Genomic DNA, 21,720 nt, shown 5'->3' with positions numbered 1-21,720 from the left:
AAGCCACAGGCCAGCCAAGATGATACCATGACATAACGACCTGTAAGTGTTCTCTTTTCTACGTTAATCCTATTTTATTTTGTAATTTGTAATGTACTACCTGCCTACCTTTTTATGGAGTAAAATATATAATCTACTAGCTTGTCGCTTCATTGTCTATAAACGAACTGTCGTGTCCTCTGAAGTGAATTACGCTACTGATTTGGGTTGGCTCCGGACCCGTTAATCCTTGTGAAGATTGGAGCTGATGGCAGCATACTTTGTTCTGTGCGATTGTGAAGCTTTGTAGCGACTGCGGCGTTGTTAATTATTGTTCTCGCCAGAGTGGGAGTAGTTAAATCGCCCTCGCTGCAGTAAGCCCAATAGCCAGTACATAGCAGGCAGCCTTTCTGGCGACTAATTACCCCAGGTACAGTACCTAATCTGACTTGAGGGTAAAGGGGCACCAGAGAGCTGCAAGTTCCAAACCGGATCTGGGAAGTGGGATATAGATAAATCTCCTTCAGAAGGAACCAGGGACAACCAAACCACCCCGGTTTGTGACAAATTGGTGTGAGCAGTGGTGACGATACAGGTATCCTCCCCGGGATCCCGGACATATTGGTGTGAGCCATGACATATTGGACAATAACAATATTGTGGAGTAATGGAGAAATAATAATAATAATACAGCTAAAACTGATGTGGAAACAGGTGGAAAAATGTACATCATATCAGCGAGAACACAAAAGATTCCCACTAGCACTGGAAACACGAGCAGTGTAGAGAATCTATGAGCACTGTGTTATTGTCAGATATTTAATGTTTAATAAAAGTGGAATATTTCTGCATGGACGCTGTGTTGTGTTCTCAGCAATGCTTCCCTGGCAGTTACATTGTATCCACATAAAGACAATGACACAAACATCTACAGAAACACAGAACAACATGAAGATGGAACATCAATGTACGCTGGGACTGCAAGTGCAGAATAGTGAGTGCAGCTCTGGTGTATAATACAAGATGTAACTCAGGATCAGTAATGTAATGTATGTACACAGTGACTGCACCAGCAGAATAGTGAGTGCAGCTCTGGAGTATAATACAGGATGTAACTCAGGATCAGTAATGTAATGTATGTACACAGTGACTGCACCAGCAGAATAGTGAGTGCAGCTCTGGGGTATAATACAAGATGTAACTCAGGATCAGTAATGTAATGTACACAGTGACTGCACCAGCAGAATAGTGAGTGCAGCTCTGGAATATAATACAGGAGGTAACTCAGGATCAGTAATGTAATGTATGTACACAGTGACTGCACCAGCAGAATAGTGAGTGCAGCTCTGGGGTATAATACAGGATGTAACTCAGGATCAGTAATGTATGTACACAGTGACTGCACCAGCAGAATAGTGAGTGCAGCTCTGGGGTATAATACAAGATGTAACTCAGGATCAGTAATGTAATGTACACAGTGACTGCACCAGCAGAATAGTGAGTGCAGCTCTGGAATATAATACAGGAGGTAACTCAGGATCAGTAATGTAATGTATGTACACAGTGACTGCACCAGCAGAATAGTGAGTGCAGCTCTGGAGTATAATACAGGATGTAACTCAGGATCAGTAATGTAATGTATGCACACAGTGACTGCACCAGCAGAATAGTGAGTGCAGCTCTGGTGTATAATACAGGATGTAACTCAGGATCAGTAATGTAATGTATGTACACAGTGGCTGCACCAGCAGAATAGTGAGTGCAGCTCTGGTGTATAATACAAGATGTAACTCAGGATCAGTAATGTATGTACACAGTGACTGCACCAGTAGAATAGCGAGTGCAGCTCTGGAGTATAATACATTGCACTAAGAGGAATTCCCATTATTTGTCTGTTTCCTTCCTACCTGAATAGTTGACATTTTTAGTTGTGAGGTCTCTATGGGTTGTGCCGTGCGTGAATTCCCATAAAGCAAAGCCTGAGAGTTTAACTTGCATGCGACTATCTACCAAGCAATTTGTAGGCTTCAAATTTCCATGAGAGTCCAGGGGGCTGCTGTGCAGAAATCCCATCCCCTGTAATGAGAAAAAAATCATGAATTTGTATTCTGGTACATTGCAGTGTGGGACATGAGTATATAACATTGGATGGTGGATACACCGCACCTCCCACAATGCTGCTCAGCAGAGAACTGAATAATTTATGCTTTGAAGCAGCAGCGATCTGTGGTTCTGCAGCTGTTATGAAACTACAAGTCTCAGCAAATCCCCAATGCAGTTTTGGATGGAGAAAAAGTGGCACGTGGGAGCAAAACAGAAAAAGGTCAGGAGCCGATCTCACAATACTCACATTCACAATGTCATGAGCAAAGGAAAGTTTAAAGACCCAGTCCAGCTCTATGTCAGTATTGTGCAAAACGTCCTGAAATTACCAAGAAAACATGATGAGAATCCATCCATGTATCTATCTATTATCTATCTATCTATCTATCTATCTATCTACTTACTGTTATCTATCTATTATCTATCTATCTATCTATTATCTATGATCTATCAATGACCTAACAATGATCTATTTATCTATTATTTATTTTTCTATCTATTTTTCTATCTATTATCTATCTATCTATTATCTACATCTATATATCCATCTATCCTATGTTTTTCTATTATTTTTCTTTCTAACTTCTCTCCTTTACTCTTCTAGTCTTTTCCATCTGGCACAGACCGTTGTGATCTCTTCCTCCAGCCAATGCCCCGATTGCAGATTTGGGTGTCCCTTTGCGTTTTCTGCTTCCCCCCACCTTTTACCAACCAACATGAACTCCACATTCTGCTCCTGCCCCTAATCCTGAGCCTGTTATGTCCGTCTTTGCCCCATTACTGCATTTACTGTTGGAAACGTTACCCTCAAATACAGTACTTAAAAATAATGATGTCATTGCCATAATTACCTTGTAAAAAGTGCCCCACGGACAGTGCCACATAGAAAGAACCCCAAAACTAATAGTGCCAAGCCGTGCCCCATATTGTGCCCAGACTGATATTAATAGTGCCCCACACAGTTATGGCGTCACCTGCACCCTACATGATAAGAGAACCCAGAAATCAGCACTGGAGCCCCCGCTACATTCCACATTCTATTAGGCTTCCGTAGTCCTATGTGGCGCCTTTATCATGGGTGACAGTAGTAATAGCCGCCTTTGTGCCCTCCGCACAGATAAACGCCCATCTCTGTGCCCCTAATAAAGGATTCATGCCTCCTATGTGCCACCTAAAAACATGGAAAGAAATAATCCTCACAGTGAGCCCCCAAAATGTAATAATGTTGTCCGAGTGACCCAAAGCAGACATGCCGACCCCCCACACTACAAGTGCCCACCTTTAGGCCCCGTTTTGCTCTCGTACCTTCAGACTCCCCTTCTTGCAGTATTGGGTCACAACACAAACATCGGGGGGCTCAATGCAGACACCGAAGAACGTGTTCAGGTTCTCGTGCTTCAGCTCCCGGATCTGGAGCCATAGACAGAGGTTTAGGATCAGAAAATACCAAATTGCTACAAAGTCTCAGCTGATACAACTGAAGGTTCTTAAAGGGACACACACCAGTAAATGTTCTCATGGTATCCACGTGTCACGATAATGTGTCAGGTGCTATTACCAAAGGATATTACAGAAAATATTGGAAAGTCTTACCAAAGAGAATTCCTTTAGGACAGATGAGCTTCTGACGCGCGTCGCAGCCGTTTGGTCATTGAGATACTTCAAAGCGACATTATTACCCTAAAATACATAATCCTCATTGCATCACATTGAGGTGACTGGAGGATAAGACATAATGTAACAGTAGAATAGTGACTGCAGCTCTGGGGGTGATTGTAGGATAAGACATAATGTAACAGTAGAATAGTGACTGCAGCTCTGGAGGTGACTAGAGGATAAGACAAGATATAACAGCAGAATAGTGAGTGCAGCTCAGGGGGTGATTGTTGGATAAGATATAATGTAACAGCAGAATAGTGACTGCAGCTCTGGAGGTGATTGTAGGATAAGACCTAATATAACAGCAGAAATAGTGAGTGCAGCTCTGGAGGTGACTAGAGGATAAGACAAGATATAACAGCAGAATAGTGAGTGCAGCTCAGGGGGTGATTGTTGGATAAGACATAATGTAACAGCAGAATAGTGACTGCAGCTCTGGAGGTGATTGTAGGATAAGACCTAATGTAACAGCAGAAATAGTGAGTGCAGCTCTGGAGGTGACTAGAGGATAAGATTAGATGATGCCTGATGCGTGGGGTAGTGGCGGTTACCTGGTAAACACCGATGGTGGAGTAGAACCGCTCTTTTCCTTGCCTGTCGGTGAACGTGCAGCTCTGATTGCTGGAAATGATGGCGCTGGACGCCAGACTCCCCACTCTTTTGGATGGAGTACTCGAGGGTGTCTGAGGAGAGCAGGGGGGACAAGACCATATACATCGTCCATGTACCCAGCAGAAAAGCTTCATCCAATATTAGAAGTAAGAGGATGGAGGGGGTCTCACTCTCTCGCCCCCACATACAGACATCCACAGGTTATAGAAGACATGCAATCCACAGATGTAACCACATCCTCCAAACCACGGGGGGCTGCTTGGACCCCGCGGGAGACGCACAATGTCTTCTATCTACAGGGTTCTCTACATTCATTTAGTGCTGACTGATAATGCAAACAGTCAGAAAGATTCTGGACAAACACCGAAGTAACCGCAAAGCCGGAGTCCGACATTATGGAAATCAGCGAGGATCTCATCCAACCGAAGGCAGAGCACAGTGCAGGGTACACAGTGAGTGCACCAGCAGAATAGTGAGTGCAGCTCTGGAGTATAATACAGGAGGTAACTCAGGATCAGTAATGTAATGTATGTACACAGTGACTGCACCAGCAGAATAGTGAGTGCAGCTCTGGGGTATAATACAGGAGGTAACTCAGGATCAGTAATGTAATGTATGTACACAGTGACTGCACCAGCAGAATAGTGAGTGCAGCTCTGGAGTATAATACAGGATGTAACTCAGGATCAGTAATGTAATGTATGTACACAGTGACTGCACCAGCAGAATAGTGAGTGCAGCTCTGGAGTATAATACAGGATGTAACTCAGGATCAGTAATGTAATGTATGTACACAGTGACTGCTCCAGCAGGATAGTGAGTGCAGCTCTGGGGTATAATACAGGATGTAACTCAGGATCAGTAATGTATGTACACAGTGACTGCACCAGCAGAATAGTGAGTGCAGCTCTGGGGTATAATACAGGAGGTAACTCAGGATCAGTAATGTAATGTATGTACACAGTGACTGCTCCAGCAGGATAGTGAGTGCAGCTCTGGGGTATAATACAGGATGTGACTCAGGATCAGTAATGTAATGTATGTACACAGTGACTGCACCAGCAGAATAGTGAGTGCAGCTCTGGAGTATAATACAGGATGTAACTCAGGATGAGTAATGTAATGTATGTACACAGTGACTGCACCAGCAGAATAGTGAGTGCAGCTCTGGGGTATAATACAGGAGGTAACTCAGGATCAGTAATGTAATGTATGTACACAGTGACTGCACCAGCAGAATAGTGAGTGCAGCTCTGGGGTATAATACAGGAGGTAACTCAGGATCAGTAATGTAATGTATGTACACAGTGACTGCACCAGCAGAATAGTGAGTGCAGCTCTGGGGTATAATACAGGAGGTAACTCAGGATCAGTAATGTAATGTATGTACACATTGACTGCACCAGCAGAATAGTGAGTGCAGCTCTGGGGTATAATACAGGATGTAACTCAGGATCAGTAATGTAATGTATGTACACAGTGAGTGCACCAGCAGAATAGTGAGTGCAGCTCTGGAGTATAATACAGGATGTAACTCAGGATCAGTAATGTAATGTATGTACACAGTGACTGCACCAGCAGAATAGTGAGTGCAGCTCTGGAGTATAATACAGGATGTAACTCAGGATCAGTAATGTAATGTATGTACACAGTGACTGCACCAGCAGAATAGTGAGTGCAGCTCTGGAGTATAATACAGGAGGTAACTAAGGATCAGTAATGTAATGTATGTACACAGTGAGTGCACCAGCAGAATAGTGAGTGCAGCTCTGGGGTATAATACAGGATGTGACTCAGGATCAGTAGTGTAATGTACACAGTGACTGCACCAGCAGAATAGTGAGGGCAGCTCTGGAGTATAATACAGGAGGTAACTCAGGATCAGTAATGTAATGTATGTACACAGTGAGTGCACCAGCAGAATAGTGAGTGTAGTTCTGGGGTATAATACAGGATGTAACTCAGGATCAGTAATGTAATGTATGTACACAGTGACTGCACCAGCAGAATAGTGAGTGCAGCTCTGGAGTATAATACAGGATGTAACTCAGGATCAGTAATGTAATGTATGTACACAGTGACTGCACCAGCAGAATAGTGAGTGCAGTTCTGGGGTATAATACAGGGTGTAACTCAGGATCAGTAATGTAATGTATGTACACAGTGACTGCACCAGCAGAATAGTGAGTGCAGCTCTGGAGTGTAATACAGGATGTAACTCAGGATCAGTAATGTAATGTATGTACACAGTGACTGCACCAGCAGAATAGTGAGGGCAGCTCTGGAGTATAATACAGGAGGTAACTCAGGATCAGTAATGTAATGTATGTACACAGTGACTGCACCAGCAGAATAGTGAGTGCAGCTCTGGGGTATAATACAGGATGTGACTCAGGATCAGTAATGTATGTACACAGTGACTGCACCAGCAGAATAGTGAGGGCAGCTCTGGAGTATAATACAGGAGGTAACTCAGGATCAGTAATGTAATGTATGTACACAGTGACTGCATCAGCAGAATAGTGAGTGCAGCTCTGGAGTAAAATACAGGCTGTAACTCAGGATCAGTAATGTAATGTATGTACACAGTGACTGCACCAGCAGAATAGTGAGTGCAGCTCTGGATTGCAGTACAGGGTGTAAGCCTGATTTCTCTCACCTTGGTGTCTTTGAGAATGGAAATTTCTTCATATTTAATCAGCCACCAAAATTCACTGTTAAACTGTGTCTTAAGTTTCCCTTTCTGAACCAGGAGGTAAAACACAAAGATGAGCCCGGCCACACCAGTGACGATGAGGGTGATGATCAGTGCAAGAAGAGGAATGTCTGCAATAACCAGGCATGGAGAGGGTTAATTATTACACGTATTCGTCAGTTAGATTTAGGATTCTGTTACAGACGGATGATTGCTGCGTTGTGTCTCCTGTCATTGTGCAGTCGCTGCCCATTTGCGTTATTAAAGGGGCGGTCATGTTTGCCTTGAATTACAGAGCAGGTTGCATTGCTATAAGTTGCTGATAGTTAATGTGTCTTAATAATTCCTGCCCACCTCATGGGGCAATATCTAGTCTGATCCCACGGGGGCGGTTGGGGCACCGGTACTTACTGGTCAGTGTGACTCTGCAGAGCTCATTGAGGAACCCACAGTCCGGCCGGTCTTTAGGACGAGTCGTTCCCGGCCAGTTGATCTGCGAGAAGGCACTTGTGGGGCTACATTGGCGACATATCAATAGGGTCAGCTCATTGTTAGATTACAGGTTAGCCCTCTATGGCTCCCCCTGTCTGTGGGTGAGTAAGCTGCAATCCCTGCCCTGTGCGCTGCAATCCCTGCCCTGTGCGGTGTCCATATGACTATATGAAAGCAGGAGCTGAACGCAGACCATTAACCCTTCATGAGCCCCAATAAGGCTTCACTGTGTCGCTTTGGAGTTGAATTCCCACTATTCAGCTCTAGAAAAAATTAAGAACCCACTGCACAGTTGTATAAAAATCCGCTTCTCTCCATGTCTGACAGCCGTTCCATTCCAGTGTCAGTTGAATTCCAGCCAGAGGACGCCTCATTCTACTAAATGTGCTTCTGATTAGGTGATAGGTGATACTTGAACCAAATCTTATTTAACAAAGGAAAGTATAAAAAACCCTGCTGAGCTGTTCACAATCCTCTGGCAATAGGAAAAGCTGGATGGCAAAACAAGTGCTAGTACTATCCCTAAAGTAATAGGAATGACAAAATAACTTTTATCCGTGCCAAAGGAGTTGAAAAGAAAAGTCTTGAGTGAGGAATAGAAGGGCTCAGTTCTGGCTTTACTAGCAGAGGGACACAAGGAGCGTCATGTTGCCTCCATCCTTAAAATATCTAAGACGGCAGTCCATTACAACAAGGTCAAGCAGCAGAAATTGGGGACAACAAAGCTACAGACCGGCAGAGGGCAAAAACGACTCTCCACTGACCGGGATGACCGTCGTCTTATTCGATTGTCGCTCACCAACCACAGGATGACATGAAGTGACCAACAAAAGAAATGGCAAATGGCAGCTGGGGTGAAGTGCACGGCAAGAACAGTTCGTAACAGGCTCCTAGAGGAAGGACTCAAGTCACGTAAAGCTAGAAAAAAGCCTTTCATCAATGAGAAGCAAAGGAGAACCAGACTGAAGTTTGCCAAAGACCATAAGGATTGAACTATAGAGGAATGGAGTAAGGTAATCTTCTCTGATGAGTCTAATTTTCAGCTTTTCCCAACACCTGGTCGTCTAATGGTTAGACGGAGACCTGGAGAAATGTACAAGTCACAGTGTCTTGCACCCACTGTGAAATTTGGTGGAGGATCGGTGATGATCTGGGGATGCTTCAGCAAGGCTGGAATTGGGCAGGTTAATCTTTGCGAAGGACGTATGAATCAAGCCGCATACAAGGTTATCCTGGAAAATCAGCTGATCCCTTCTGCTTAGGCCATGTTCCCCAACTCTGAGGACTGGTTGTTCCAGCAGGACAATGCAACACAGCTAGGTCAATCAAGGTGTGGATGAAGGACCACCACATCAAATCCCCTTCATGGCCATCCCAATCTCCAGACCTGAACCCCATTGAAAACCTCTGGAATGCAATCAGGAGGAAGATGGATAGTCACAAGCCATCAAACGAAGAACGGCTGACATTATTGTACCAGGAGTGGCATAAGGTCACCCAGGAGCAGTGTGAGAGACCGGTGGAAAACTGCCAAGACGCAGGAAAGCTGGGATTAACAATCATGGTTATTCCACAAAATATTGATTTCTGAACTCTTCCTGGGTTAAAACATTAGTATTGTTGTTTATAAATGATTATGAACTTGTTTTCTTGTATTTTATGTGGTCTGCAAGCAATGGATTTTTTTATTTTTTTATTTTGACCATTTGTCCTTTTCAGAAAATAAATACAATATGTATTGCTTGGAACTTCGGAGACATGTGGTCAGAAGTTTATAGAATAAAAGAACAATTTACATTTTACTCAAAGATATAAAGAGAACAATCAGACAAACTGAACATTTAGCAGTGGTCTCTTCATTTTTGCCAGAGCTGTGTATATACATTTTATCTGGATACTTTTATAGTTATCTAGGACCTGCCTGAAACTATGGCATTGTATACAATTATAAATCAAAGAAATTATTAGGATGAGGATGAAAGATACTGAAGCCATGTGTGGATGAATTTAGACGGGGTTCACATACTTTTTGCGTTGTGATGCGCAGACATGTACATACCTGATCTCTCTCCTGTAGCTGTCATATTGTAGAACCGGCACAAAGCGAGTCAGGTTGCCGACCAGCTGCAGGTCATAGACAGAGTAATCGATAAAGCGCTCTCCGTTCTCGTCAATGCTCAGCAGCCCGGTCACCCCTGCGCAGCACAGAAGTAAGAGCCCATCAGACAGGTCCATGTGATCCGCCATCTGTACATGTCCCCTAAGCTGCTGCTCGGAGGACGGACCTCTCTCCCAGTCCGCGCTCTTCTTACCATACAGCTGGGATTCATTGTATCCTCTAAGGCTTTCAACCAAGGCTCGCCCATCGGTGATGTTTCGCCCCCGCCTTAGAATTTCCCGCAATCCCAAGGCAAATACTAAGACGGAATCATGGAGATAAGCGGCGTAAGGGCTAATCTGCAACACAGATGTGAGCGGTCAGCATTCTCAGACTACGGAGACTAAGGCTTTTCCCGTTACGCCCTGTATTATGCTCCAGTTTTTCAGCTGGAAAACGCTCCTGCTTTGGGAAATTTTAAAAGTTTTTTTCTTTTGCTGGGGAGGTTTTTGAAAAGTTTTGGAAAACTTTTTTCCTGAATCGTTAGGTTATGTGCGCACAGAGTCTTTCAGCTGAATTTTCTGAGCAGAAATTGAACATAAACGCAACGTTTTTGAAGAGTTTTAAGATTTGGAAGAGGATTTCGAGTTCTTACTCATTTTCTGCTCCAAAAACTCCTTGAAAACTCTGTGTGCATAGTCTTATTTTAAGCCATTTTTTTGCGTAATGTCTAATTTGGAAAGGTTTCCATCAGGATGCGCTTCAAAAAAGTGACATACAATTTTTTATTTTTTTTTGCTTCCAAGAATTTTTACATAACCTCTCCAGGAAAGACAAAGCTCAGAAAATTCCTCATGTGAACAGCAAAATGAATTTCTGCTATCAATACTGTACATAGGAGAAGTTTTCCACACGTGTAGGAAAGCTTGGTGACTGCCCGATAGCAGATAATTAGTAACATTTTACAAAGCCGAGCAATCAATCATTGTGGGACTGTAGAAGACAGAAATCTAAAGTGTGGATTGGTGGAAATGAATAGTGGCAGTGCCACCTGCTGGCTGCAGTGTGTAGTGCCATCACCTGGTCCTCGGCCTCGATCTCACTGTAGAAGGGGGCGCCCTTCAGCTTTTCGTACACCTGCTTCATGAAAGACGTGTAACTGTAGGAGGAGTTCAGCGCTATCATGAGAACGGCCTCATAGGCCCGGACAATGGTCTCATTCTTTTCATTGATTAAAGTATCCTTCCAAAAACTATCCTAAAGTAAACACACAGAATGATAATGTCATTGTTACCGGCTGCAGGGAAATATGACAGACAACACCAATGATGTGATCGATTGATTATACACGGCCGGTGTGACCAGATGTGCATGTGTAACATTGTGGTCATATATTTATTCATCAGTTGTAGAATATTAACAGAGAGTCACTTATTCTCCAGGACAGGACCATTATAGCCAGTGCTATTAACCCTTTCTGGGTTGATATTGTCATAAAGTCCTCTGTCTCCATAATGTCACATGTGCATTTAGCAATGTTATTTTTGTCTATAATTCTTCTACATATTTGTTTTTTTTTTAACTAAATATGCAAGATGTATGTCTGCTTCTATGTATCTAATGAATTTACCATAATGCTATCATTTTTCTTTTTATTTAGCAACTTTGTTACACTTGATCCTCAGAATTATTGATTCACATGTATTGCCCCTTAAACAAAGGCAATTTGTGATACAGAACTCCAAATTCTCTGCATAGGCATAGCGGTCAATGCTAATATGCTGCCTGACTGTACCCACCATTAGGGGGAGCTCACTGCAAACAGATTTACACAGCCACCACTAGGGGGAGCTCACTACATACAGATTTATACAGTCACCACTAGGGGGAGCTCACTACATACAGATTTACACAGCCACCACTAGGAGCTTGTAGTCTGTGGAGGAAGGTGCTGGTCTGTTTGCTCCAGGAGAGTAACCAGTTTTTTTTTTCCACCCAGTAATTCCCCCCCCTCTCTGACCCAGGAAAGAGAGGGGTGTAGTGGATGGACTGTGGGGCTGAGTCCCCGTCTCCCACCCCTCGGTCTAAGCCGGCGAGGGGTGGGAGCTCATTGCTACCGGCAAAGAGGGTCACCCGATCTGGCAAGGCCCAAAACATGGAGGAGCCCAGGAAGACCCAGGAGGGCTGCAAAGCCCCTAAGGCTGAGGCGAGGGCCACTGTGGTGTCTCCTCCCGGAGGTGAGCGGAGTACTCGCAGAGGTGCAGCGGCGGCGGTGCCGAAGGATTGGGGCACTAGGGCCGCACGGGAGCCGGTTACCAGCTATGGCTCCCGCGTCCATGCGTACCTCAGCGAGTATGAGGAGGCTGGGAAGACCCTGAGGAGACTCCGGGAGGAGCTGAAGGAGGTGAGGCAAGCTGCAAGCAGAGCCTCCCGCACAGAGAAGTCTGCCCTGACAGCCAGGATATCCAGCCTGAGGATCTGCATTGAGGGCATGGAAGCCCGGAGAGCGGCGATATTGAACAACAGCGGGCCCTTCCGGGAAAAACTGGAAAATGAGGACCGATTCCACAACATGGCTGCTGCAAAGGAGCCAGAGGGGTCTCGGCGTCCGACCCAGGTGGAGGAGGTGGACCATGAGGAGATGGAGGAGGCGCCGTACCCACCTGGGGGCTTGGTAAGTGATCTCCAGGCCACACACAGCGGGATAGATCCAGTGCAGGTCCCACTCCCATCAGACAATAGCATTTCAGAGGATGATGGGGGTGATGCGGATGATAGCAGCAGCGATAACAGCAGTAGTGGGGGTTGCCTCGTCTTGCAGCAGATCCGTCAGCTAGAGTCCCCAGTAAACTATGCCCACCTGAAGTTTGGGGATGAGGTCTGCGGGGACGAGGCAACCAGGAGGGGGAAAAAGAAAAGCAAAAAAAGGAAGAAAACATCGGAGGAGAGGTTGGTGTTTGTCCCCCTTCCTGGGACCCCCCGGTCCCGCTGTGTGGAGCCCGCTACCCACCCCGGCCCGGGACCTGCAGTGGGTCCGGTGCGAGGGAGCGGGGAGAGTACAAGTCGTATGGCGCAGGTCGCCGTCTCTGCTGGCGGTAGCAGAGGGGGCGAGAGTGGGCATGCGGCTGCAGAGCCGGACAGTGTGCATGGTCTGGAGTGTGGCCCTGTGGCGGGCAGTAATAAGATCTGTGGGGGTGTCCAGGCCCGATCCTCTGTGGAAATGGGGGACGGCCTGGTGCCTGCTGCACCCGCTGACGCTCGGGGGGTGGAGGCTGTGGGTACCTTGCCGGTGGTCACGGCTCCCCGCAGTGTTGGCGGTGCGCTGTCAGCCGGGGCCGCATCATCGGCGGCGTGTGCTGTGGTGTCGGGGTCCCCCACATGCAGATCAGATGCTGGGTCAAAATCCGGGACCCCGGCACCGGTTCTCATCTCGGGTGCAGCTGTAATGGCTGCGGTAATGCCGGACCGGATCGCACCCTCGCCGGAGGGGGTCGCACCGCCGGGGTCCTCTGCATGTGTGTCACCTGTATCTGTGGGGGACCCGGCGGTGAAGTGCACACAGCGTGGAGATGGTCTGCAGGAGAGGCTGGAGCAACAGTCTGCAGCTGCCAGCACATGCTCTGCTGAAAAGCAGGGTGTGGTAATCAAACCCTGCAGTATGGATCTTAAAGGGGCAGCTGCACTGCAAATAACAATCCCAGCAGAAAGCAGAAAAAAAAATGCAAACAAAAATGTAAATAAGAATGGTAGTGGTGCAAATGGTGTGAATAGTGTCTGTGATAATGGTGACGGGTCAGGGGCGGTTTCTGCTGGAGGTATGGTTGGTGTGAATGGTGCCAGTGCGGTGATTTCTACCAGTGAAAATGGTGAGGCTGAGGTAAGTGAGGTGGAGATGGTTGACTGTGAGGTTGAGGGTTCAGGGAATATAGGGGCTGGTCCATCGTCCCCCTCACCTGCAGCCGCCATTAGTTATGCGGCTGCTGCCGCTGGGGTTCCACAGGGGTCTTCCTCATCTCCGGACCCAGGGAATGAGGCTTTTCGCCACCGTTTCCTGGAGGCCCTCAAAAAAGGGGAGCGGACGATCAATGTAGAGGGAAGAGAGGTGGCGTTGTCCTACTGGCTAGATAAGTTTGGTCTAGCTGCCTTCCAAGAGAAAAGGGGGGGGGAGACCGTGTGGTCCCTCCCGACAGCCGGGCAGGGGGTCTCCAGGAGAAATGTGGTTCGTCTTCGCTGGAGGGGCGATGAGGCGTGTCCATCCAGGACAAATGTGGTGAAGCTCCTCATGAAGATGGACTTCAGAGCTATTGACATCTTTGCTCTGATACATCCTTTTGGGACCTCCACCTTTGATATCAGCTTTGTTCGGCCGGAGGGCTTGGAGCTCTTTTGGTCGAATTATGAGCTGGTAAAAGAGGAGCCTGGCTGGCGAGGGTTCGCTGTGGAAGCAATTTCTCGCCAAAGTGGGCCGAAGAAAGTGACCGTTTTAACATGTAATGAGTCTCTTTCTGGCGTTGACATAATGACCTGGTTGAGCCGCTACGGCGAGGTTGTGGAGGTCCCTAAGAAGAACCGGGACGATTTTGGTATCTGGTCAGGAGGCTGGACCTTCATGGTAAAGTTGAAGCGTTCAGGTGGCACTGTCACCCACATCCCTTCCTCGGCTTTCCTGGGAAGGGATCGGATTCTGGTCTTCTACCAGGGGCAGCCGAAGGTATGCCACAGGTGCGGTGATCCTCGCCACTTCAGCGCGGGCTGCAAGGTGCAGAAATGTGCCTTGTGTGGCGAGGTGGGTCACCTCGCCGCATCCTGTGGTGTCATTCGATGTCACCTGTGTGGTGATCTAGGTCACCCGTTCAGCCGCTGCCCTCGTTCCTTCTCTAATGCCATGGCCGGCCGGGCGGAGGGGAGCCGCGAGGAAGTTCCTGGCGGTGCAACTTCTGCAGAGGTTGGAGGTGGCAGCGGGGGAGGAGCTGAGGGGCCGATGAGGAATGGCAGGGCGAGGGGCCCCTCTTACCAGCGGAGGCAGGCAAGGCGTCAGGAGGGCAGGGGGCAGGAGGAGCCTCGGGAAACTGGGGTAATGGCTGCCCCCTCCTCCGACGCGACGGCCCATGTCACTGAGGCCCCAGGGGAGGAAGCGGTGAATGAGGAGATCAGACGGATGGAGAATGAGGAAGTGGCTGATCTCTCAGATGCCTCTCAATATGAAAGTTTTGATGAGGATGGAGGGGAACAGCCAAAAGAAATGGGTACCAAGAGTGCCAAGTGTGCTAAAAGTAAAAAAAAGAAGAATAAAAAAGGTGGAAAATCTTCTTCCCTGACCAAGGTGCCTAAGGAAGGTCCCACCAACTCCCCTCTGATCCCCCTCTCCAACCGGTTCCAAGCCCTTGACGATCCTGCTGAGACGGGAGTCGGGGGTGAGGTTCCGGAGGTAACATCGGGAGGGCCTTTGGGAGGCGGGGGAGTCCCTTCTCCAGGGGGTGTGTCTTCCTCGGGAGGTAGGGACGACCCTGGGTCCGGAGATGAGAAAGAGGTGGGAGGGATGGATACCTCTGTCTCTCTGAAAAGAAGAGGGGGGGCTTCATCGTCCGGAGATGAGCGGGCTAAGAAAAAGGGTGGGGGGAAGAAAAAGGCCATCTAACTTGATCACTCATGATGGCGGCACCCACCCCGTTGACTCTAGCGACCATTAATGTCGCTAGTATAAAGTCTGATGCGGCTAGATTTGCGGCCTTTGATTTTCTCACCCGATTTGAGGCTGAAATTTTGTTTTTGCAGGAGACCAGGCTTACGGATATGGGGGCCATACGCAAGGCGGAGAGCGAGTGGAGGTGCGGGTCTTCGTACTGGTCTCTTGCGGCCGAGCCGTGTAGCGGGGTGGCAGTCCTTTTTAAGACTGCATCGGTTGAATGCCGGAGAGTTATCGAGGTAGAAATGGGGAGGTGCCTGGTCTTAGACGTCTTCATGAGGGGACAGGAGCTTCGGCTCATTAACATCTATGGTCCGCAGTCAAAGTGGGACCGTAAATGTCTCTTCCTGAAGATTAAGCCCTATCTTTTTACGAGTCGGCAAGTGGTCTTTGGAGGTGACTTTAACACTGTCACAAGGCTTCGTGATAGGGGAGGCTCCATTGACCGGCTGGCTTATGATAGTAAAGGCCCCGTCTCACTAAGCGATTTACCAACGATCACGAGCAGCGATACGACCTGGCCGTGATCGTTGGTAAGTCGCTGTGTGGCCGCTGGGGAGCTGTCACACAGACCGCTCTCTCCAGCGACCAACGATCAGGGGAACGACTTCGGCATCATTGAAACTGTCTTCAACGATGCCGAAGTCCCCCTGCAGCACCCGGGTAACCAGGGTAAACATCGGGTTACTAAGCGCAGGGCCGCGCTTAGTAACCCGATGTTTACCCTGGTTACCAAAAAGAACAAACAGTACATACTCACTATCTGATGTCCGTCAGGTCCCTTGCCGTCTGCTTCCTGCTCTGACTGAGATCCGGCCGTACAGTGAGAGCAGAGCGGTGACGTCACTGCTGTGCTCTCACTTCTCACTGTACGGCGGCAGTCAGTGAGAGCAGGAAGCAGACGGCAAGGGACCTGGACACCGAAAGGCGAGTATGTACTGTTTGTTTTTTTTTACATTTACGCTGGTAACCAGGGTAAACATCGGGTTACTAAGCGCGGCCCTGCGCTTAGTAACCCGATGTTTACCCTGGTTACCAGTGAAGACATCGCTGGATCGGTGTCACACACACCGATTCAGCGATGTCAGCGGGGCCTCAACGACCAAAAAAAGGTCCAGGCCATTCCGACACGACCAGCGATCTCGCAGCAGGGGCCGGGTCGCTGGTACGTGTCACACATAGCGAGATCGCTATGGAGGTCGCTGTTGCGTCACAAAACTTGTGACTCAGCAGCGATCTCGCTAGCGATCTCGCTATGTGAGACGGGGCCTTTATACTCTTAATAGCATAGCTAGTGACGCTCGCCTGGTGGATGTCCACATCCGGCACACCCCAGGTCACTGTGGTTTCACCTTTCATAGAGGTAATTGTAGGTCTAGGATAGACAGGTTTTTTTTAAAGGAGGAAGCCATCTCTTCAGCAGTGTCCGTTGTTGAGGTGGAGTTCTCCGATCACTGTCTGATTTCTTTTTCTCTGAATGTTTCAGAAACCCCTTGGATGGGAAGGGGACTATGGAAGCTGAATTCGTCCCTCTTGGAAGAAGCAGAGATAAGACAATTCTTTGAGGACTTTCTTCAGAGCCAGGTACCGCTTTTGGATCTCTGTAGCGATAAGTCAGAGTGGTGGGAGATGTTCAAGGATCGGGTTGCGAGTTTCTTCCGCCAGCTCTCGAGCCTCAGGAGCCTGAGCAGGTACCGCCTGTATCGGGAACTGAGGAGGAAACTCGAACATCTCGTCTCGGCTGGAGGTGACCGTGAGGAGATCTCCAGAGTAAAGTCTTTACTCAAGAGGTGTCAGTACGATAGGCACACATCTTTGGTTTTTGAGAGGGATTTCGGGAGGTACCGCTCGCCTGACCCCTACAGAAACTGTAAGATGTCAGTGAGTTGTAAGGTGGTGACAGGTTTGGTCGACGATACGGGTTCCCTGAACAGATCCAAATCAGGGATCCTGGAGGTGATCAGATCTTTCTACTCACACCTCTTGGGGAAGAGGGATCTGGATCGGAACGTGATGTCGGCTTTCCTGGCCGAGGCCATCCCTGAGCCAGGAGATGACCCCTCGCTTCACGTTTTGACAGAACCAATCAGGGAAGAGGAAGTGCGACTGGCCATTGATGGGCTTCGGCCTAAGAAATCGCCAGGTCCGGATGGCTTAACATCCGAGTTTTATAAGACATTTAGGGACTCCTTGGTCCCCCTCTTGACCGAGGTGTTTAACGAGTGTCTCTCCTCGGGCGCTCTTTCCCAGTCAATGAGGCAGTCGGCCCTGATTATCCTGTCAAAGGGTAAGGACCCGTCCCGTATTGAGAATTGGCGTCCCATAGCGCTTCTCAATACGGACCGGAAGGTTCTGGCAAAGGTGCTGTTCAAACGGCTGGTGAAGTTTGCACCCCGGCTCCTTTCGGGGGCCCAGCACTGCTCTGTTCCAGGCCGCAGTACGTTTAGTGCTGTGCTCGGTGTCCGAGAGGCAGTGGAGCAGGGCAGGGCAGGTCACTGGAAGGGGTACTTGCTGTCCTTAGACCAGGCGAAGGCTTTTGATCGGGTTAACCATGAGTACCTCTGGTCCGTCCTTCTGAGGTACGGTCTGCCTGGGGGGTTTGTAAATTGGCTAAAGATCTTGTACGCGGGGGCAGAGACTTTCCCGCTCGTGAATGGTTGGTCTGGCCGCCCTTTTGAGGTTGGGTCTGGGGTCCGCCAGGGCTGTCCATTGAGCCCACTGTTATACGTGTTCGCAATAGATCCCCTTTTAAGGAGGATTGAGCGTGGGCCGTTGGCGGGAGTCAGGATGGACCAGGTGGCCCCGGAAGCCACTCTGAGGGTGGTAGCGTATGCCGATGACGTCTCCCTTTTCGTGTCCTCGGGTGAGGAGGCGGAGTGGGTCATGTCTGAGGTTGATCGCTACTCGGAGGCTTCTGGGTCCAGAATTAATCAGGAAAAGTGTGAGAGTCTCTGGCTGGGAGGGGGTGACCCTAGTTTTGGTCTCCCGGACACTCTTCCAGAGCCCCAGGCATCGGCAAAAATCCTAGGCATCGAATTTGGCCCTGGGGACTACCCCCAGCAAAATTGGGAGGGCAGACTTAAGATCGCCGCCCAGAAGGTGGACCAATGGAAGGGTTGGTCTTTGACCCTGAGGGAAAGGGTTAGCCTGGTTAAGGGTTTTTTGCTACCCTTGTTAATATACCTGGGCAGTGTCTGCATGTTGCCAGAGCCGCTCTGGACACGGGTCTACAGCCTGTTTTTCCAGATGTTATGGGGAAATAGGCTGAACCTAGTCAAGCGGGAGGTCACGTACCGCACGAGGAGACTAGGAGGGTTGGGTATGGTCAACCCAGTGGTGTTTCTAATAAACACTTTTGTCAAGACTAACATCGCCAACCTCTGGTCAGAGAGGGCTCCTCCGTGGGTATTCTCCTGCAGGGGATGGCTTCGACCCTTCTTCCAGGAATGGGAGACAGGAGGGCAAGTGAAGGACCTGCGCACACCGCACGGGCATCTCCCGGCTTACGCTACCCCGGTTCTGAAGGTGATCCGCCGGTGGGGTCTGGGAATGTGGGAGATCAGGACCATGTCGAGGAAATTCCTTGACAGGAGGGTCCTGTTGACCCATTTCCAGAAGCCTCTTGTGCTCAAAGATTGCCCAAGTCGGGATCTGGAGGGTGGGCTGAGGTTATTGAATTCTACACGGGTCCCCTTGAAGTTTTGGGACTTGGCTTGGCGCTGCTTCCATGGGAAACTGTATGTAAGGGACAACCTGAAGTGTAGGAACTCCGATGATCGGGGTTGTCCCCGTGAGGGGTGTTGCGACACGCTGGAAAGCATGGAGCACTTCCTCCTTCAGTGTCCTTTTAATACAGGGGTCTACAACAGGGTGGGTGCTTCCATAGGCTGGCCTCGGCTGGCACACCTTTCCTATGCGGAGTGGGCGTATGGGGCCTTCGGATCCCTGGGTGGCCGAGATCGGGGCACTTTATTTCTAGTCAGTTTAGTCGTCAGGTTTTACACGTGGAACGCACGGTGCTTAGTGTCAACTCAGCAGAAAATCCTCCCCAGGGACGAGGTTGTTAGGAACATTCTGGGTGGCCTGGTGAAGGTGCGCTCTCTGGAGTATGACAGGCTGGGTGCAGCGAGGGCCTCTCTTCTCTGGAGAGGGTTCTCATTTAATGTACCTAGGGCTTAGATAAGCAGGTAAATGATAGGGACAGGTAGATAGCTTCAGTAGGGACAGGTAGATAGTTAGGGACAGGATAGGGACAGCCTAGGGACAGTTAGGTAGGCACGCGGTGAGTTAGGTAGGGTCGTAGGGTCAGGCAGGGAGAGACAGGGAAAGGTAGGCAGATAAATAGGGACAGATGTCTAGACAGGTATGGACGGCTGGTAGGGTAAGGATTGTTAGGGTAGAAGCCTGTCATCTCCGGTTTCCCGGTGGCGGGCTGGGGCTTTTCACTATCAGATTTTTGTTTTGCAGAAGTGAATTATTGATATAGGGCTTACAGGCACCAATCCTGGCTCTGGGTAAGTGTTGTATATAGAGTTATGTAGCATTGTATTGTAATGTGATGATCCTGTCTTGTAGGCAAGAGGATATAAGTTCCTCGGTGAGCTAATTTTTGTATTGTGTGGGTTTGGTGGTAGGTTGTTTATAGTTGTGTTTGCTGTGTAAAAAAAAAATATATATATATATATATATATATATATATATATTAAAAAAAAAAAATTATAAAATAGATAAAAAGGAAAAAAAAATGTGTTTTGTGTGATTTAGATAGATGTGTTTAAGCCAGGTGGCTATAATGTTTCTTTTTGGGCGATGGACCAGAGTTTTTCTTTGTCAGGTTTGGTATGAAGTGTGTATGTGCGTGTGTATTAATAAAATGTTTCTTCTCTCCTTGGGTGATGTAACCTGGGGAGGAGGAGATCTGGATGGATAAAAAGTGAAAAGACGAGTAAAGGACGGAAAACAACATAAGAAAGAAAGATGGAGGAAGCTTCTCTGAGAAAGAAGAAGGCAGTTTTGTTTTCTTTTGCGGGGTTGCTTTGACTGGGGGCAGTTATGCTGGACTTGGACTTTGCTTTGGACTGGGGGGGGTGGTAATGTTGAACTCGGACAGTTGCTTTTGCTGGGGTTTTGATTTGTGCTATTTATTGATTGTAAGTTTTGTATTTTTATAATAAAAGAGTTCACTACATACAGATTTATACAGTCACCACTAGAGGGAGCTCACTACATACAGATTTATACAGTCACCACTAGAGGGAGCTCACTACATACAGATTTCTACAGCCACCACTAGGAGGAGCTCACTACATACAGATTTATACAGTCACCACTAGAGGAAGTTCACTACATACAGATTTATGCAGCCACCACTAGAGGGAGCTCACTACATACAGATTTATACAGCCACCACTAGGAGGAGCTCACTACATACAGATTTATACAGTCACCACTAGAGGGAGCTCACTACATACAGATTTATACAGCCACCACTAGAGGGAGCTGACTACATACAGATTTATACAGTCACCACTAGAGGGAGCTCACTACATACAGATTTATACAGCCACCACTAGAGGGAGCTCACTACATACAGATTTATACAGTCACTGTCACGATATGGTATGAAATATCATAAGTTAGTTTTCTTGCTAGCATGCGGGGGCTAAACCCCCCCTCTCTCTGGTTCTCTTTCCTTCCCTGTGGTTCTAACTGTCTGTGTAGCAGAGCTTGCCTTGTGGGGGAGTTTTATTGACGGAAGGTATTTACGACGGTCATAGCTGCAAGGGAAATTTGTGTTAGCAAGAACTGTTAGAGAAACTTCTAGAATCATGAAAGTCTTTTGTTCCATTTTTGTAAGATATTGCGCAAACCGTTTACGTTAAAAACACGAAAAGAGATGTTCTTATTCTCTCTCGGTGGATCTATCAATGACTCTAATCACAGGCTTGTAGCTCCCTCTGGTGAAGAAGTAGGGATTGCTCTGTAAATAATAGGACATATTTGATCTCATAAGAAAGCTCATGTTAATACAAGCTGAATGCTGGGTGTGATATGATTCTGATATGTACTGGAACGGAGTTATAAGCATTAGACCAATTTGTATTCAAAGTACTCAGACTGAAAGGTAGGAGGATCTGGAAAAGCCAGCCCTTTCTGTGATGTCACTAGCTGTAGGTCTTAAGTTTGTGGCCAGATCCCCAGCTCCTTCTTCTTGTCTTTTCCTGTGAGGCCTGAGCAGCACGACAAATGAGCTGGGATGTCTGGTTGCCTGCAATGCAATGATCTGAGAATATGTGAGTGTTATCTTTTCTTAATTTAATCCTTTTATTTTCATAATTACCTTGTACATATTTGCAATTGTCTCATTTGTAACATCTTTGTAAAATATTTTATAAA

The 21,720-nt window shown here is 47.7% G+C and overlaps 2 protein-coding genes across 4 annotated transcripts in view; one reads left to right on the top strand and one right to left on the bottom strand.

Annotated features, from left to right (window-relative positions):
* The window catches only part of LOC143769447 (guanylate cyclase 2G-like), a 34,964-nt gene extending 24,048 nt beyond the window's left edge, over positions 1 to 10,916 (bottom strand). Inside the window, exons 1-10 of one of the 3 annotated variants that reach the window (XM_077258029.1) lie at positions 10,719 to 10,916; positions 9,853 to 9,997; positions 9,600 to 9,735; positions 7,460 to 7,563; positions 7,013 to 7,179; positions 4,293 to 4,424; positions 3,676 to 3,762; positions 3,388 to 3,492; positions 2,330 to 2,401; positions 1,887 to 2,055 (exon numbers count right to left, since the gene is read on the bottom strand). In XM_077258029.1, coding sequence (XP_077114144.1) covers positions 1,887 to 2,055; positions 2,330 to 2,401; positions 3,388 to 3,492; positions 3,676 to 3,762; positions 4,293 to 4,424; positions 7,013 to 7,179; positions 7,460 to 7,563; positions 9,600 to 9,735; positions 9,853 to 9,997; positions 10,719 to 10,823 — 1,222 coding nt within the window. In that variant the 5' untranslated portion in view covers positions 10,824 to 10,916. Of the gene's footprint in view, positions 1 to 1,886; positions 2,056 to 2,329; positions 2,402 to 3,387; positions 3,493 to 3,675; positions 3,763 to 4,292; positions 4,425 to 7,012; positions 7,180 to 7,459; positions 7,564 to 9,599; positions 9,736 to 9,852; positions 9,998 to 10,718 lie in introns of those variants that run through there. The other 2 variants (XM_077258030.1, XM_077258032.1) reach the window with 2 other exon arrangements.
* Positions 1 to 21,720, top strand: part of ACSL5 (acyl-CoA synthetase long chain family member 5) — a 369,346-nt gene that overhangs the window by 254,219 nt on the left and 93,407 nt on the right. The gene's annotated exons all lie outside the window — the stretch shown is intronic.

Source organism: Ranitomeya variabilis, chromosome 4, assembly GCF_051348905.1.
Source record: "Ranitomeya variabilis isolate aRanVar5 chromosome 4, aRanVar5.hap1, whole genome shotgun sequence".
NCBI lineage: Eukaryota > Metazoa > Chordata > Amphibia > Anura > Dendrobatidae > Ranitomeya > Ranitomeya variabilis.
Note: the sequence above shows the minus strand (reverse complement) of the source record. Positions and strands in the feature narration are given on the sequence as shown.